This window comes from Lampetra fluviatilis, chromosome 3 (assembly GCF_964198595.1).
Source record: "Lampetra fluviatilis chromosome 3, kcLamFluv1.1, whole genome shotgun sequence".
Lineage (NCBI taxonomy): Eukaryota > Metazoa > Chordata > Hyperoartia > Petromyzontiformes > Petromyzontidae > Lampetra > Lampetra fluviatilis.
The window spans coordinates 30,744,750-30,760,944 of NC_136277.1; the positions used below are offsets into that span (position 1 = coordinate 30,744,750).

The window sequence follows — 16,195 nt, forward strand, 5'->3', positions numbered from 1 at the left end:
TCATCTTCTTGGTTCTTTCGGTAAAGTCACGTAGAAGGGAAGTAATAAAATAATACAAATAAAACATAACAAAATAATTATCACGACGTTTCGGCCACAACGCAAGCAGCCGTCCTCAGGTGAAGACTCTGTCTTCTCGACAGACCTGTTCTTGGGATTTTTGCACACAGCGTTGGTGTACGGTGTTTTTTCTGCAATATTTTGCTGTCTTTTCTTGGATTTTCTGTTTGCACTTAGTCACATATTCACTTTAAGATGTTTTTTGTTCATGTTTTTGTTTTTTGTTTGTTGCGGTTGCACCCGATTCAAGAGCCGAATGGCTCACAGGGCTATACCTAATAAATGAACTTGAACTTCATTCGTCTCTTGAAAGAAAATTAACAAACAAGCAAAATTGCGTGACACTGCGTTTGCCAGTGGTGCACAAAGCAAAACAACAATAACTGATGGGTCATTTGCCTTATGCTATGAAGGTGGCCCATTGCCTGAAACGCCGCCTACCATATATATTTGTTCCCTATACGAGACAGCTTTATTGGCAAATGTGTTGCGTTTCTAAATAAGACAACACGTGTTGTTCCCGCGTGACCTTCGTGTGCACCTACATGCCCGTGTGTCACTCCACTGCTGGATGATGAGAGGCCTCCCCCATGCCTGTTCGTGTATGTGGCGGGGAGCGGTGGCGCAGTAGTTGGCGCCCTGCATTACGAACCGGCCATATTTTGAACCGGTACTGGCTCTCCGCTGGGTTGACTCGGCCTAAAATGAGTATTCAACAATGCCAAGTGTAAACATCAGGACTTGGGCGGGGGGGGGGACAAAATCAGTTCGGGCGTGATGTTGCACTCACACCTCCCCCGTGTGTGTGTTTACCGCTCTGCCCTTTATCGGTGCTCGCTAGCTGCACTTACCCCAACAGTCTGTTTGGAGGCTATCGGGGCATCTTTGTCTCTTGCTGTGTGTGTGTCACAGCGCGGCAGTGCAATGGTTAGCGCGCTGGCTGCGCCACGAACCCGGCGACCCGAGTTCGATCCCCGCTCACTCCAGTGACGATTATATTGCACCTGGTCCTGGGCCTCCCCTAGGTCGACTCAGCCTCAGATGAGTACCTGGCGCGATGTATAAACATCGCCACTGGGGAGACAAAGACGGCCGGGTGTGGTGTTGGCCACCCACCCCGTCGTGTGCCGTGCCGGCCTTCATAGGTGCTCGCTAACAGCACTTTCCCCAACAGTCTGTTCAGGCTATACGGGGGATCTTTGTCTTTGTGTGTGAGCGTGTGTGTGTCTGGGGAGCGGTGGTGTAGCGGTTGGCGCGCTGCACTACGAACCTGGTGACGCGAGTTCGATTCCCGCTCACGGCCAACACCACGGTGACGATTATCTGAACCGGTCCTGGGCCTCCCCTAGGTTGACTCAGCCTCAAATGAGTACCTGGCGCGATGTGTAAACATCGCCACTGGGGAGACAAAGGCGGCCGGGCGTGGTGTTGTCCACCCACCACTTCGTGTACCGTGCCGGCCTTCATAGGCCCTTCTCATTTAACAGCACTTGCCCCAACAGTCTGCTAAAGGCTACACGGGGTGTGTGGGGAATCTTTGTCTTTGTCAGAGACGCGGCGCGCACGTGGCCCCGCGTGACACACAATGGGGGGGTGGTGGGGGGGTCACGCTGTGCTCTTGCCGTGGAGTTCGCGAACGCCACAAAAAAAACACCAATTAGATGCGGGGCTCCCTGAGCCTCGCTCCCTGAGCCTCGCTTCAGCAGAGGCATTGACCGGGACGTGTCCCCACTGCTCCTCATTACCGTCATTATTATCTCACCCATCCCCCTCTCTCTGTCTCTCTCCGCCTCGCTGGGAACGCGGCTCGCGCACAGCGGAAGATGATGGCGAGTGACACTGACGCTCAACGCTTTGTGTTCGCAGGAATGCTGCCGTTATCCGTTGAATGGTGGTCAGCCGCTGCAGGACTTTGCGATCCAGAGGGCCTCCTCATTAGTTTTTCATCGAGATTAAAAGTGCATTGCTACCGGCGGCAGACTAACGCACAGGGGAAGCTGCCACTGAGGGTGCCCCTAGGCTAAACCCACACAGCAGTAATCATCGCACGCTCCCTACTGGCAGCAGACTAACGCACAGGGGCAGCTGCCACCTACTGCGACTACCGCTGTTTCCCCCCGCCTCCGATTATGCACGGTTGGCTACGTACGATGCAAAAAGAAGTTGAAACATACAAGTTAAACAAGTCGAAACATACATGCGTGCATAGGAGGCCATGCTGCTGCTGTGTAGTCTAAGCCTCCTCCTGTACGATCTCTCCGGTGCGGCTGTTGAATCAATGGGCACATTTATTCAATTACCCCTCCACCACCGCCTCTGTCCACCCGAAGAAATAAATGAATTCACCCCAGATTCGGCAAGAAGGGATGATGGGCGAAGGTGAAGAATAATAACGGAGGATTGGAACCCTGTGTATGTACCATTTCGAACTACATTCGCGACCGTGCTAATCGGTTTGCAATGCCAACCGAACGGCGCCCGATAGGACCGCCACCGAGGAGACGGAGCGACGAACTCAGTTCCCGCGCACGTGCTCGGTGAATTCTTACATCGTGGGATCGCGAGGGGTGATGGCGCTGCCTTTTGTGGAACAGCCATGGCTTCCGATAACGATGCGAGTGAGTCAATCGGCGAATCGGATGTGGTGGGATTGACACCCGTGACTACTGCTGCCTCTTGCAGTGGATCCCGAGCCGAGGTTGAAGATTCGGTTGAAATAGCCTCGAGATGAATGGGATCTCGAGAGAGAGAGGCCCTCTCGAGGGAGGCCCTTTCAGGGCTGCACCTTTACCTCTGCAGTGGTTTGCTGAAGTGGAGACTCGGCTCGACCGCCCCATTTAGCACGGTTGGCTACGTATGGTGCGAAAGAGGTTCAACATACGCACATACACAGTACGGGAGAGTCGTGTTGTGCGCGCCAAAATCTTGGAGTGACATGGGAAGGAAGGAAGAAAATCTTAACAAGAGCAGTCGGATATGTAGTCCGTATTTTGAACTCATTTCGCAGCGCACGTAGCCCACTGTGCTAATCGGAAGTGATGGAGAAAAGGCGAAATAACAATCGAGGTAAGGCCACACGACCCACGGAAGCGGACATCAGAGAGCTACCCGTGAGATCCCTTATTTCAGGTGCTCTGCGGTCCACTTTGCAAGTTGCGTTCATTCCCAGCGCTGTGGTTGGACCAAATTAATTGCAACATCACGTTTGACGTTGTGGCGTTTGATGTTGTTGTTGTGTGCGGTGATGAGTGACCGGGCTAAGGCCATCACCTCCCTTCACCTGGGAACGAAAATCAAAGATGCCCCCCCCCCACCGTGCAGCCTTAACAGACTGTTGGGGCAAGTGCTGTCAGCGAGTAGCACCTATGAAAGCCGTCACGGCACACGAGGGGGTGGGTGGCCAGCACCACGCCCGGTCGCCTTTGTCTCCCTCGTAGCGATGTTTACTACACCGCACTGGGTACTCTTTGAGGCTGAGTCGACCTAGGGGAGGCCCAGGACCGGTTCAAATAATCATCACCGTGGTATTGACCGTGAGCGGGAATCGAACCCGGGTGGCTGGGTCCGTAGCGCAGCACGTAAACTTCAACACTGCCGCTCCCTGAGAACCCACTAGTATACAATAACAACCAGGTTTCATCCCAGGCAGTGGCTCAAATCTGGATTTCGAAACCCAGGTTCAGCTCTCTACGCCCTGGGCCCTTCCCCATCCCGCCGCTGTTCATGATGCACGTTCGTTAATCAGCTGGCTTGGCGAGTGGCTCTACGTGGTGGGGAGCGGGAGGGCCGTGCAGCAAGATCCAACGTTGTACTATACTTCCACGCTGCCGCGTCTAATGCCCCTAGCCTTCACCAAACCCGCACTCGAGCGGCGGTGAGACTTCGTACGGTCAAATCACCACGGTGGCTAGGAAATGTTAACTACCTCGCCTGGTATACAGGAGGTCGTGGGTTCGATCCCGACCCTGACGCCTGCTGCTCTAAACTTAATAACCAGGCTACAGTCTACATTATAGACTGCCAGTACACTTACGCCGATTAAGAACCAGGTTACAGTATTTCTTTTTTCTTTTTCTATCTATGTGATTTTACCGAAAGAACCAAGGAATATATATTAAACTCGTTTTTATTTTACCAGATAAGGCACACTGAGCTATACAGCTCTTTTTCAGAAGCGACCTGGCCACAAATGATAGCTGAACGCAGTGTCTTATCATCATTTGGACATTTATAGCAGCCAAATACTCTAAACGCGTGACGCTAATTCTTCATGTGCAGGGGAAAAACCGGAGGACCCGGAGAAAAATTCACGCGACACGCAAACTCCAAAGGTGCGACTCGCTGAACAGCACTTGCCCCAACGGTCTCTGCAGGCTACACGGGACACCTTTGTCTTTGTTATCACTTGCAAAGAGCGATGTTCCATCTCGAAGGGGATTATCCAGGTAAAATATGTTACGCCACCCCAACGCCCGCGAAGGACGTCAAGACAAGCGATGTCTTTGTTCCTTTCGGGGCAATTAATCCCTCCCAGCGTCGGCCACCACGTGATGGCCCTCGAGCACAATTTACAAACTTGGAAGCGCATTTATTTTTTGTGTTCGAGATTGTTCACGCGCGATTACCCAACCCGCTCGAATGTGCCGCCCGATTACAGCGGCGGAGGCAATTAGCGGTGCATTCCGCACGTACGAGAAAAAAAAGGGCTCGTTGTCCGAAACGTTAGTCTGATTGTATATGCTACGTTTGTATGCTGCTGCAATCAAAACACACACGATACGTGGTCTTTGTAGCAGCGGTTGTGTACGTGGTTGGCGTACTGTGTGTGACGCTACGAAGCCGGGAAACCCGAGTTCGAATCCCGACCACGGCTAACGTGGTGAAGCATGGTCAAACAACATCGCCAATACTTCATCAATCAGCGGATTTACACCAATGTAAATTAGTATAGTTACTCATTATTATTATCGGGATCTCGCCGAGTTGATGAGTTGAACAAGAGAACTCCGTGAACCGAATGGATTGGACTTGGGGACCCTACAAATCGAAGGCCTGGACGCTACTGGACATCTGTGAACTGCTACAGGACATCTGTGAACTGTGCAGGACATCTGTGAAAAAAAAGCTGTATAGGTCATCGGATTCCTCCAGTATAAATACAGATTGTGAGTATGATTGGTCTCACGCAATCGGCAGGGGTCAACCTAAAGTTCTACATCACTTTAAAGTCTCACGATACCTCCCCCCCCCGCGATCGATATACGATCCCCTCCCTCGGTGCACCAAGTAATTCGCCTCCCGTCGGAGTGCGACGTTGAACGCCGGAAAGCACTCCGGCTCTCCCACCGTTGGCCAATCCACTGCTGGATGATGAAGTCCTATCCTACGCTGCGCTTACCCACGCGTGGGATGGTTTGCCATGCTTCACCCACGGTGCGCAATGGCGATGGTGGCGCGAGGGAGTGCCCAGGACCGGCTCAGATGCGACTCGCCACTGACGGTGACAGCCGTGGTGAACCGAGTTCAAGTTTGAGCGGTCCGTGGTGCAGTGCGCTAACCACTGCGCCACCGTTCCATCCACACACGCGCACACGGGTACATCTACAGGTTTCCCTCGCTCCGCGCGGGTTCGGTTTGTGCGAATTCGCTCTGCGCGGTTTAAATTCACTCGCGTGCGGCTATGCGGTCGGACGTGGAACAACGTTGCATGTACTGTGCATGTACTGTGTATGTGCTGTGTGCGCTGTGCGTATGCACTGTGTGTACTGTGTATGTGCTGTGTGCGCTGTGCGTATGCACTGTGTGTACTGTGTACACCACTCGGCACGCATCTACCACATACCGCGTACAGCGAGGGAAACCTGTGGAGTGCAATTTGTCTGTATTGAATTTCGTCGAAATTATATAAGGGGACTTGTAACGCGCTGGGAACAGGCTGGCTTTGTCCACGCAGGCCTGATTAGAGACGGGGGGTGACACACGGATTAATCTTCGCGTAAACCACTTAACGCGTTATGGAATTGACCAGAAACTCACCAAACAACATCCGAGTTTTGTGAGCGGCAAGGGGGGGGGGGCTCTCCACTGCGTTTCCAATTGGCGTCCTCGAATGTCCGCTTGCAAGCAGGCTCCCCGTCGTGTTAAAGATGTGGAGCTGCGGTAGCGAGATGTTAACTGGGGCTGAACGATTTGGGGGAAATATCTAATTGCGATTTTTATTACATTGCGATTTGTTTTGCGATTACATTTTTTTTTAAGTCAAGCTTCAGTTCAATATTCACCGTGTAATAGATTAAACACATGTGATGGAGCATTACCACATGATACCATCAAAATATGAACTGCTTTATATATTCTAATGCAAGGATGAGAACTTAAAATATATTAATTGCTTCCAAAATGTGTTTGTTAAAAAACATGTATTGAAATAGAATCAAACATAGAACAATTGTTAGGTTAAATAAAGAAAGTTATAATTTTAAAAACAATTCCAATAAGTAAACGGACTTTAAAATCGAAAAAAATCGCGGCCTTCGCGATCTTCTAATGGCATTGTTTAAAATTGCGATTTCGATTTGAAATCGATTAATCGTTCAGCCCTTGTTAACTGCCTGGACTTGTGTACAGGTGTTTCGTGGGTTCAATCCCCACCCCTGACGTCTGTATATTTGGAGTTTTGACGTCTCTCTCTCTCCATGGTCGCGTGGATTTTTCTCCGGATGATCACGTGGCCAGGTCGCTTCAGAAAAAAAGAGCTATATAGCTCAGTGAGCCTTACCTGGTTAAATGAAAATATAGCCCAGTTAGTTTTAGTAAATTGTTGGTGAGCGCGATGGACTTGCAGTCCAGGTCGACAATTCTAGTGCATCTCTTGGCGCGGCAGTTGCAACGAATTGAACGTTTTCATTGGCCCGTTGGATGGATGAACCCTGACCCCTGGTGGCACCTCTGGGTAGCGACTTATGCTCAGCTCCACGCACCGAAACGCAGTGGGGACTCTCTCCAACGTCCCGTCCTCCTCCTCCACCCCACGTCTTAATAAAGTTCACTGGGCCCTCGATATCTAGAGGCCGAAAACATCTTCCCATCTGGCACCAGCCGCAAAAGCACCGAGCTGTACGATTCTTAAATTAGTTACTTTGGGCGTAGTAGGTGTCTGTACGGATGTTGTGGTGGCGCAGTGGTTTGCCCGCTGCCCCTCACCACGGCTAACATCAGTAGCAAAGTTTTTTTTATCCAAGGCTGCCCCCCCCGAAACACTACCCCTCCCCCAACCCACATAGTCCAGTGTATGTTGAACTTCTCTCGCACCGTACGTAGCAAACGGTGCTAATCGGAGGTGCGGGGGAAGGACTAGATGGTGTGTGATACTAATTTTCAAATATACAGCTCCGCCATCCAGACGACAGAGCCAATCAATCAAGTTGGCATGCGGGCAAACATGCCAACTGATTTGGGGGTTATTCAGCGAGCCGGGGGGGTTGAAATGCAAGCAAAATTACTACAATTTTGTCCCGACATTTCGCTGGAGATTACATCCAGCGTCATCAGATTTTAACAGAAGCAATCGTATATTTAAAAAAAGGTAGTTTAACTCGAATCGGATACAAATCTGCATGTAGACCTCAAATTTCACATGACCCGCCGAATCCATCACATCTTTAGATTCGTGCCAGGTCAGAGGTTTGTACCTCCAAGATAAGCACCTTGCAGTCGGTGGTGGAACAATGAACGCATTGCGTTCATTGTAAAGAAATGCACATCACACACGCACACAAAAACTGGTCTCTCACACGGCGACTAAAAAGTCCAGACCGTTTGTTATTGCGCACACGTCACAGATATGAAGATTTGTCAAGCGGATAATGTTCATGACACTTTCGCACAAAAAACTGTCGTTGCAAAGTTTTCTTGCTTTAATGGCAATAATTTAACTAAATAATATCATTTTGTTAAATCAAGCAATTCCTGATTCTCAAAACTCATCATCAGTAAAGTCCTGAACTTTGCCACGTTTGGCGAATTCCACCAATTTATTTAAAAATATAAACACACCAGTCGATTATATCTTTACTAAGTCTTGTGCTTTCTTTTCTTGGCAGTTTTGGCCGAGCGTTCATCGCTCCGGGCGATGCTCTTCTCCTCCGAAGAGCGTCCCGCTTTGCGCTCATTCGTCTCTCCCGCCGGCGAGCCTCGCCTCTCCACGTCGTCCTGCCGCTCTCTCGCTCTCTTTTTCTTTTTCTTCTTCTTCTTCCTCTCAGACCTGTCCACCTCTTCCTCCACCTCGTTATTGCTATTGCAACCATCCCCGACACCATCAGTCCCATCTCTGGTATCCAACTCAGCAGCATCACCATCACCACCGTCACTCTCAGACCTCACCGCGGACTCATTCCGCTTGCTCTTCTTGTGCGGCTTCGCGCCGTCACGGTGGCCGGCGTCCCGCGCCGCCACCACGGCCGTTCCAGTCTCGTCCGGAACGATGCCGCGGCCGGGAGACCCTCTCTGCCGCTCGCCCGCCGATTCGCGCCTCCTTTTCTTCGGTCGGCTTCGTGCGTCGCCGCCGCCGCCGCCGCCGACTCCCGGCTCCTCCGTCCCAGGCCCCGGTCCGTCCGCATCTGCGCGGTCGTTGTCGTCCGGCGGCTCGCGTTTGGACTTCTTCCGTTTCCCGCCGCTCTTCAATCGCGCTCCGCACGCAGCCGCAGCCGTCGTCACCGTTGCTGCGGCCGCTACCACCACGGTGTTGTCGCTCGCCGGTCGGGGCGACCCTTGGTCGGTGCGCGCGCTGCCGCCCCCCCCCCCAGCGGCTCAGGAACTCGCGCTCCTGCTGCTCCAGCCTGGCCAGCTTGGCGCTCATGTTCACGCCGTGACGGGCGCCCCTGCGAGACGGGAAGGGAGGCAGAGACACACGTGGCAAGGTTGGGCAAGGTTGGCGTCACTCTCAAGTCGTCGGACAACCAAGCAAATGCACACAAATTGGATTCGGACACCGCTGTCGATAACGTTTGGCTGTAATCCTCTCAACATGAGTTTTTTTTTCCTCCGAAGTATTTAAATGAACCTCATGGCGGTACCGCGGGGTTGCATAGTACCCCGGCTCTCGCACAATGTCGGTGATGCAGTCATTTTTAGTCTGTTGATGGTCGGCGATGCGGCAATCGACTCATCTCGACGAGCTGTACACGATGCACGATGGTGCGTACGAGCGTTCAGGGTTTCAGCGCAATCGTCCTCGCTGCGTTTCGACATCGCGGAGTGTGGCACTGATTTCGGATTGATTGGTACCCCAGTCGCGGAGTTAAGTACACCCCTGGAAAAAAGTAGTGTCCCAGAAATTAAATATTTAATTGCCTCGGCCATTTTGTATTATTTGGTACCCTGGGGTACCGCCATTAAGATTAAATAGCGGTATCAAAAGAAATGGTCCTTTTTGCCCTGTTTTTTTTGTCTTCCAGGTGTTGGGCAAAGTCTTTGCTCACCGTTGCTGCTTTTCAATATAGCCAAGTCCTGAACAGCAACGCAACTTTTACAGCAAAGGGTGGTGGTACGTATCGGATCATCTTAACGACAACGAAATCTCCTGCGCATCCACGCATTCATCCGTAACGTTGGAAAGCGTTCACAAATGCCCGGAATCTAACGTCCGCTTTTTAAATTGTAAACTCCACTTCTCGGGTAGCACAACGCCGCACCCGGCCCCACCTCTGCAAACTCACTTGTGTGCCGTCCTCCCGCCGCACGCTCTCAACAGCTGTTCGTCCGTCATCCTGCGGAGTGAGACGACGAGGACGTTAGAAGCGGCGCCGATCGCAAACCGCGAGCGACACGAAGGTAACGCAATCAAGATCACCCGTCACGGACTACGCAAGCCGGACGCAAATCAAACAACGCTCCCGATGCAGTGCTCTTGTGATTACGGCCTTTGTCAATCCACTGCTGGATGAAGCCCCCCACCCCACCCACCCATGTAGGTGGTGGTGGCAGTTAGATCGCACTTCATGCAAGTCGGTGAATGGGGGAGGCTCACACCAGTTCAGATAATCGCTCAAGTTTACGGTGGTTGGGTATGGAACTTAGAGGCCACTACTGGGTTCGTAGCGCAGTGCATTCACCACGGCTCCAGCTCTGTCGTATCGCCTAAAGTGTGAATTAGCAAAGTTGATCGTTATCCCTTATTTAACCAGAAGATGCAGTAATTTTGATTTCAAGCTTTCGTGACTGCAGGGATTCATATTCTTGGTTCTTTCGGTAAAGTCACGTATTGTTTTATATTTATATTATTTTATATTATTTTATTATTTCCCTTCTACGTGACTTTACCGAAAGAACCAAGAATATGCAGTAATTTGTTAAGTCGATTCTAATGTTTACAATGCAAGCATCAAATCGTGAAAGGATCAATTACTTTCAAAGTAAATTCTAAGCGAATGTTACCTTGAGGATAATGGAACGACTGAGACCACAAGCACCAAGGCAATGCAAACGAGACGGTGAAGTACAACTTAAGACGACAATTCGGCAAAAAATCTAAACCGCCGTTCTTGGGCCACGTTTCAATCTCATGACGGAACCAAGGCCAAGCGTGGGTAGGGTCTACCAGGGTACAAGGCCTGAGGGTGTCAATAAGGTGCACCTATCCTGGCACAAGCACCGTGATGATGTCACCTCCCTAGTGTGTTTACTGTCGAACGAATGAAGCGAGCACCAAACCTGGTGGTGGAAGACAGGTCGAGTTTGGCGTCCTCATCCTCCGAGCTGCTGGTCTCATCCTCGGAGCTCTCCTTCTCATCGCGCACCTCCTCTCCCGAAGTCAGCGTAGCGGCCTGCTCGACGGCACAGGCGCGGCGGGAGACACGTCACGCACCACCTGTAAGGGTATGACTTCACCATCGCCGTCGTAACCACCAGCGGTGATCAATCTACATGATAAGGTCGCACTCATTACACGCAAAGTGCTTGCCACAAATGAACCACAATGAGCGCATCACCCCGTGTTGGCGAACGGCCCACGCACGGAAAGGGCACGTCCCAGAGGTACCTCTCGCCGTCACGCAAAGGAACTCCTCTGGTCCACAGTAGAGGGCAGCACGTGCTCACCCGTACATGAGAGTAATGTTCGTTGTGCGTCTGCCAAACCGGTGCGCAGAACCAAACTAAATGCGATGGGATTTTTCTGTGCGGTCATTGGCGACCGGGTCGATGCCGTAAACTCGTGCCATGGTGGCGAGATGTTCACTACCTCGCCTGGCATCAGGTGGTGGGGGTTTGATCCCAACCCCTGATACCCGCATATTTGGAGTTTGAATGTCTCTCTCCCCGTGCTTGCGTCGATTTTTCTCCGGGTACTCCGTTTTTTCCCTCCAGAAACATGCATTTCAGAGTATTTGGCTGCTATATATTTCTACGTGACAAGCCACATAGTTGAGCTATCGTTTGTGATCAGGTCGCTCTTGAAAAAGAGCTATATAGCTCAGTGGGCCTTACCTACTAATATAAAAATGGTTTATAAATAGAAAAAACTTGTTTTCATTAACCCGCTGCATTCGACAACAAACTTTTAATACCACAGGCGGCCGAAACCTGGATTCCAACCCAGGCTCTGACCTGCGAGGCTGACCTGTTCACCTCGCAGGTGTCGTACCTTGACGAAGTTGCCGTAGAGCGCGTGCGTCGTGCTAAGGTGCGCCTTGCGCGGCTTCCGATTGCTAATTGGCTCCTCCACTCCGTCAGCGCGATTTCCCATCACCTTGGCACCTTCCTGCCGAGTGGCGTTCATTGCGTCAGCAGAATTAGTGGCGAAAGGATTCAGTCGTCGCAACCATTTTTATTTCATTTAAGCCGCCGACGGCAGCTCTATCCACCTACAAAAGCGAAAAAGCTCAAATCTGACGAGAGATTAAATTTACAAAGATACAGGCTAAGAAAATTCAGATAATTCATTAATGTTATTAGAGACAACCGTGCAATGAGGCTGTCCAAAAATGGTAATGGAGTAATTTACACAAAAATATTTACAGTGTTCATCAATTGGCCGAGCTGATAATATACATGCGGCGGAACAAATATCACGCCGACTTACACTAACATTTCATAGCTAACAGTGGACTCAATGTTTTGACCACTTCAGTCGACTAGACTTAAGAGGGCGACTAAAATAAATCCTGCGACTAAAATTTCGTCGGTCGTCGTCGGCGACTCGAATTAAGACAAAAAAAAAACGCTGACCAAATAAAACGGTTGCCAAGGGAACGGCCACAGTTATGGCCAGCGAGGCGCTCATAAAACAGGGCGGATGGGCAAGGTCAAGGGCAGACCAAGGCAAAGTTCACGGAGGCAAGTCTGTCAAGATGGACCGCCGCCCAAACGTCCTCCCCCCATCACGCAAACCAGGTGGCGAGATTTTATCGCCCTCAACCCCTGACGCCTCTTATTTTTTTGGAGCTCGCGTGTTTCTCCCCGTGTTCACGTTTTTTCCCCTCACGTTTAGAATCAACATGCGTTTAGAGTATATTTGGGTGCTGTAAATTCCCACGTGAAGATAAGCCCCTTTCGCTGAGCTACCATTTGTGGCCAGGTCGCTTCTGAAAGAGCGCTACAAATATATAGCTCAGTGGGCCTTACCTGGTAAAATAAAAAATAGCGATATCGTTTAGTTTTAGTTTACCTCTGTGCCCTCCACCTCGATGCTGGCCGCTGCCTTGTTGAAGACGTGGTCCCACCAGTGGAAGGTGAACTGCTCCGCCATGTCATGGCCGATCTACGCACATGCACACACAACATCGCCGGCGAGTTTCAGAATTCTGCCGCGGGTGGGTAAAGGGTTTGGGCTCACTCGATGGATCGGTGAAGTATGTTCAGAAAGCTTTTACGACGGGACGGATGGGTAAGATGGATGGCGTGGCGTGCAGCCAAGCGGGTGTTGGCCTCTTGCCGAGCTCACCCCGGCTGTGTCGTGCTTCACCTTCACCTTGACGGCCTCGGCCCGGCCGTTCTCGAAGCGGCCCAGGCCCTTGCCTGTCTCGGGGAAGACCAACAGGGAATTAAACACAACACGCGCGTTCGTTTAGCAGCACACGCGGCACTCTCCCGCACCCCACATCCTCCTGGCCACACAAAGGCCGTCACACGGATGCGCTAATGTTTACAGGGCGCGCGCATTCCGACGGCAAAAGTGGGCGATTTGGCGACGTGGGTTTTTCGCTCAATGAAAGTAACCCACGGGCGATTTTTTGCAACTCTGCCAAATTTGGAGCGTGACGCCGGCAACACGTGCCCTTACTTTTGGGTACAACGCGAAGGCATTTTTGACGTCCACTGCTAAGCAAACGGCGCGCATTTTTTTATTGGGGTAATACACCGCGGTATTAACCAGGATAGCCGTCGAGATTGAACCGCGAACGGCTCGGCCACGGGTCAAGCAGGGGGCATAGTAGGGTCAACTTGTGCCTCACGGCAAGAAGGACCTGGGTTGGATTTGTGTTTGTTTGATTCGGGTCGTCCTTCCCGTGTGGAGTTTGTAAGCTCTCACACTGTTCTGCAGGATTTCCTCCGCCATCTTCAGTTTCCTTCCACAGCAAAAACATAGAATTTTGAAATTGGTGTCGGCCAAACTGTTCCGTTGTAGCAGGACCCTCCTGAACGTGAGGCGCTGGAGTCGTAGTGGCTTTCCTGGGTAAATAAGTAACTAGTTTACGTTGCGCGCTGTGCCATCTCTTCATCCAGTGTTCAGGACGCAGATTATTTTGAACTGCAGCAGATTAAGAGTCCACGAGATAACAGAAAATGCAAATAAGCATGAGGAGTTTGCCAAGAAGTCCTGGTGCAAAGTGACAACACATTGAGTGGTAAAAACGATAACGACCCTAATTTAGCAACATGCACAACCAAGAACGGATAACAAGAGTAATGTGCATTTCTGTTCACGCAAAAAAAAGGCAAGATTACGCAATCATCATCGCCTAAAGCACACGACACGGGCACATAACCTTGACACTTGGAGAAACCAAAATCTCTCTCTGCTGCACAAAAATATATATTTGTGCAGCCGTTGACAGAAAATCACCCGGACCACACATTCTGACAGAGGTAGTAAAATTATACAATGTTGTTTTAATTAACTTTCCCACCGGGGAGTACTAATGTGGCAGGATTATTTTTTTTTTTTAAACATTCTAGGACATCAATATACTTTGCATGTGTCAATTAGATGCGCCGGGTGGTCACGAGACGAATACATTTCCACGCGAAACTCGGCACCGGCCGCGTGCCAGTAAAATGGCCTCGGGGAAGTAGACACCGCAAAACTACTTCGGAGCGCTCTCCATCCGACGGCTCTTTATTCCACGCTTGGGCGGCGCATCCTCCCGACTGGCCCTGCCCACTCTCTCCCACTACACACGGCCATGAGACGCGGATCATCTCATCATCTGAGCTGGAATACATCCCAAGTGACGGGGTTTTTTTCGTACACGGTGCAGCAGAACGACATCGCTGCGCTGTACTTACGTGCGCCTATAACGCCGTCGTCAAGCCCCCCCCCCCCCCCCCAGTGACCGGCGCGGTGAAGTATGGTCAGTGGAAAGGGGTGGTAAAAAAAACCACGTGCGAACCTCGTGTCCAGCCGTGCTTCAGCAGCTGGGCCTCGGCGAAACGACGGCCAGAGCCGCTCTCCCGTGTCTCCATTGCACACCCCCCCCCCTCCTCCTCGTCGCGGTGTCCCTCGTCTCCGGTGTGCTCCCTCGTCTCCGGTGTGCTCCCTCGTGTCCCTTCTCCTCTGTCTCGCTGCGTCCCTCTTTGTATCCCCGCGGCTCCTACAAACGACAAGGCCCGGGTCGCACTGTACCACGCCGGCTCCACGTGGAGGGGGTAGAATCGGTGACGTATACCGGAACACAAAGAATCGATTCCTGTTTGTTTGTGTTTAATGGAAAATCGAAATCGATTCTCCAGACTCCGTTGACGTGCAACGCAATTTTTTTTCGATTAAAGTGGAATCGATTCTGCGGTACAGGATTCAAAATCTTTCTTTTGCTAATTTCGCCGCCTATTTTTGCTCTGTGTTACTTAAAAAATGTTTAGCAACCCGAATTTATTCCTTGTCATCATTGTGTTCATAAAATGAAATACACTTATATATATAATAAAAAATACATCTTAATTCCTCAGTACTTAGAAGGTAAATATATCGTTACAAGGGTAATTACTGTGTAGGAAATACATATTTTTTGTCACGAATAATCTGGCCACTGTCATGGGCAATGTTGAATTTCCACTAATTACTCAGAACCCTATGGCAATTTTCTTCGTGAGTAAAACGTTGACCTACATTGCTAATATTAGCCTGGGGTAATGAATTACGTAAATATTACTCAGTATCAGGTATTTGCACGCAAATATTACTCTCATAGTATCAAGTACTGTAATTACACGCATTACCCGTATAGTATCATGTAATTGTACGCAAATATTACCAGAGGTGGGACAAAGTCATTGTTATGCAAGTCCAAGTCGAGTCGCAAGTCATCAAATTCATGACTCGAGTCTGACTCGAGTCCAAGTCACATGACTCGAGTCCACACCTCTGAATATTACTGTTATAGTATCAGATAATTGCACGGAAATATTACCGCTGTATAGTAATTATAAGGGCGAGGTAATAAATAACATGTGAATGTAATCTGCATTATCGCAACTGTTCAAGGTGTTTACAGGTTTCTGTGATCCAATACATTTAAGTGTAACGCACTGAAGAACTATGAACAAAACAATGTTGACTATGAGACCTCCTTTACCAGTGGAAACATATAGTAGTAGGTTTTTACCCTTTAAACTGGTAAAGCTGTCAGTTTTGTACCAGTTTAAAGAGTAAAAACCTACTACTATAAAACAATGTTGCTTTCAGAAAAGTGTATCAACCTGTTCAGATGTTTGCCTCCCATTTGAGTTTCATCGCCAATCTTGGACTCGTAACAACAACAACAACCCTTTTGTTGAATCTGCTTGTGGTTGAGGGGAGGACCTTCTCAGGCTGGTCAAGTGTGGGTCAGTGAATGTGGGGAAACATTGGTTGGGAGAAGAGCAAACCTGTCAACCCATTATCAGTGCCCCATCTTATTACAGACCAATTCAGACCTTA

At 50.3% G+C, this 16,195-nt stretch overlaps 1 protein-coding gene across 1 annotated transcript; it reads right to left on the reverse strand.

Annotated features, from left to right (window-relative positions):
- Positions 1-7,878: 7,878 nt before the first annotated feature.
- Positions 7,879-14,912, reverse strand: GPATCH4 (G-patch domain containing 4). The gene is made up of 7 exons (XM_078879739.1): positions 14,670-14,912; positions 13,001-13,074; positions 12,725-12,817; positions 11,702-11,818; positions 10,771-10,883; positions 9,777-9,827; positions 7,879-8,939 (listed from the first exon to the last, which is right to left on the reverse strand). Exons 1-7 carry the CDS (start codon positions 14,740-14,742, stop codon positions 8,486-8,488), a joined length of 975 nt encoding a protein of 324 aa, XP_078735865.1. The 5' UTR covers positions 14,743-14,912; the 3' UTR covers positions 7,879-8,485.
- Positions 14,913-16,195: the final 1,283 nt, after the last annotated feature.

Bases quoted from the DNA above. Each gene is read 5' to 3' on its own strand.
- GPATCH4 (XM_078879739.1), bottom strand. From the start codon at position 14,742: ATGGAGACACGGGAGAGCGGCTCTGGCCGTCGTTTCGCCGAGGCCCAG. The intron at 9,828-10,770 runs GTTTGGTGCTCG...CTCACTCCGCAG, and splicing joins GACCTGTCTTCCACCACCAG to GATGACGGACGAACAGCTGT. The intron at 8,940-9,776 runs GTGAGTTTGCAG...CCCGTCTCGCAG, and splicing joins GGCGGGAGGACGGCACACAA to GGGCGCCCGTCACGGCGTGA.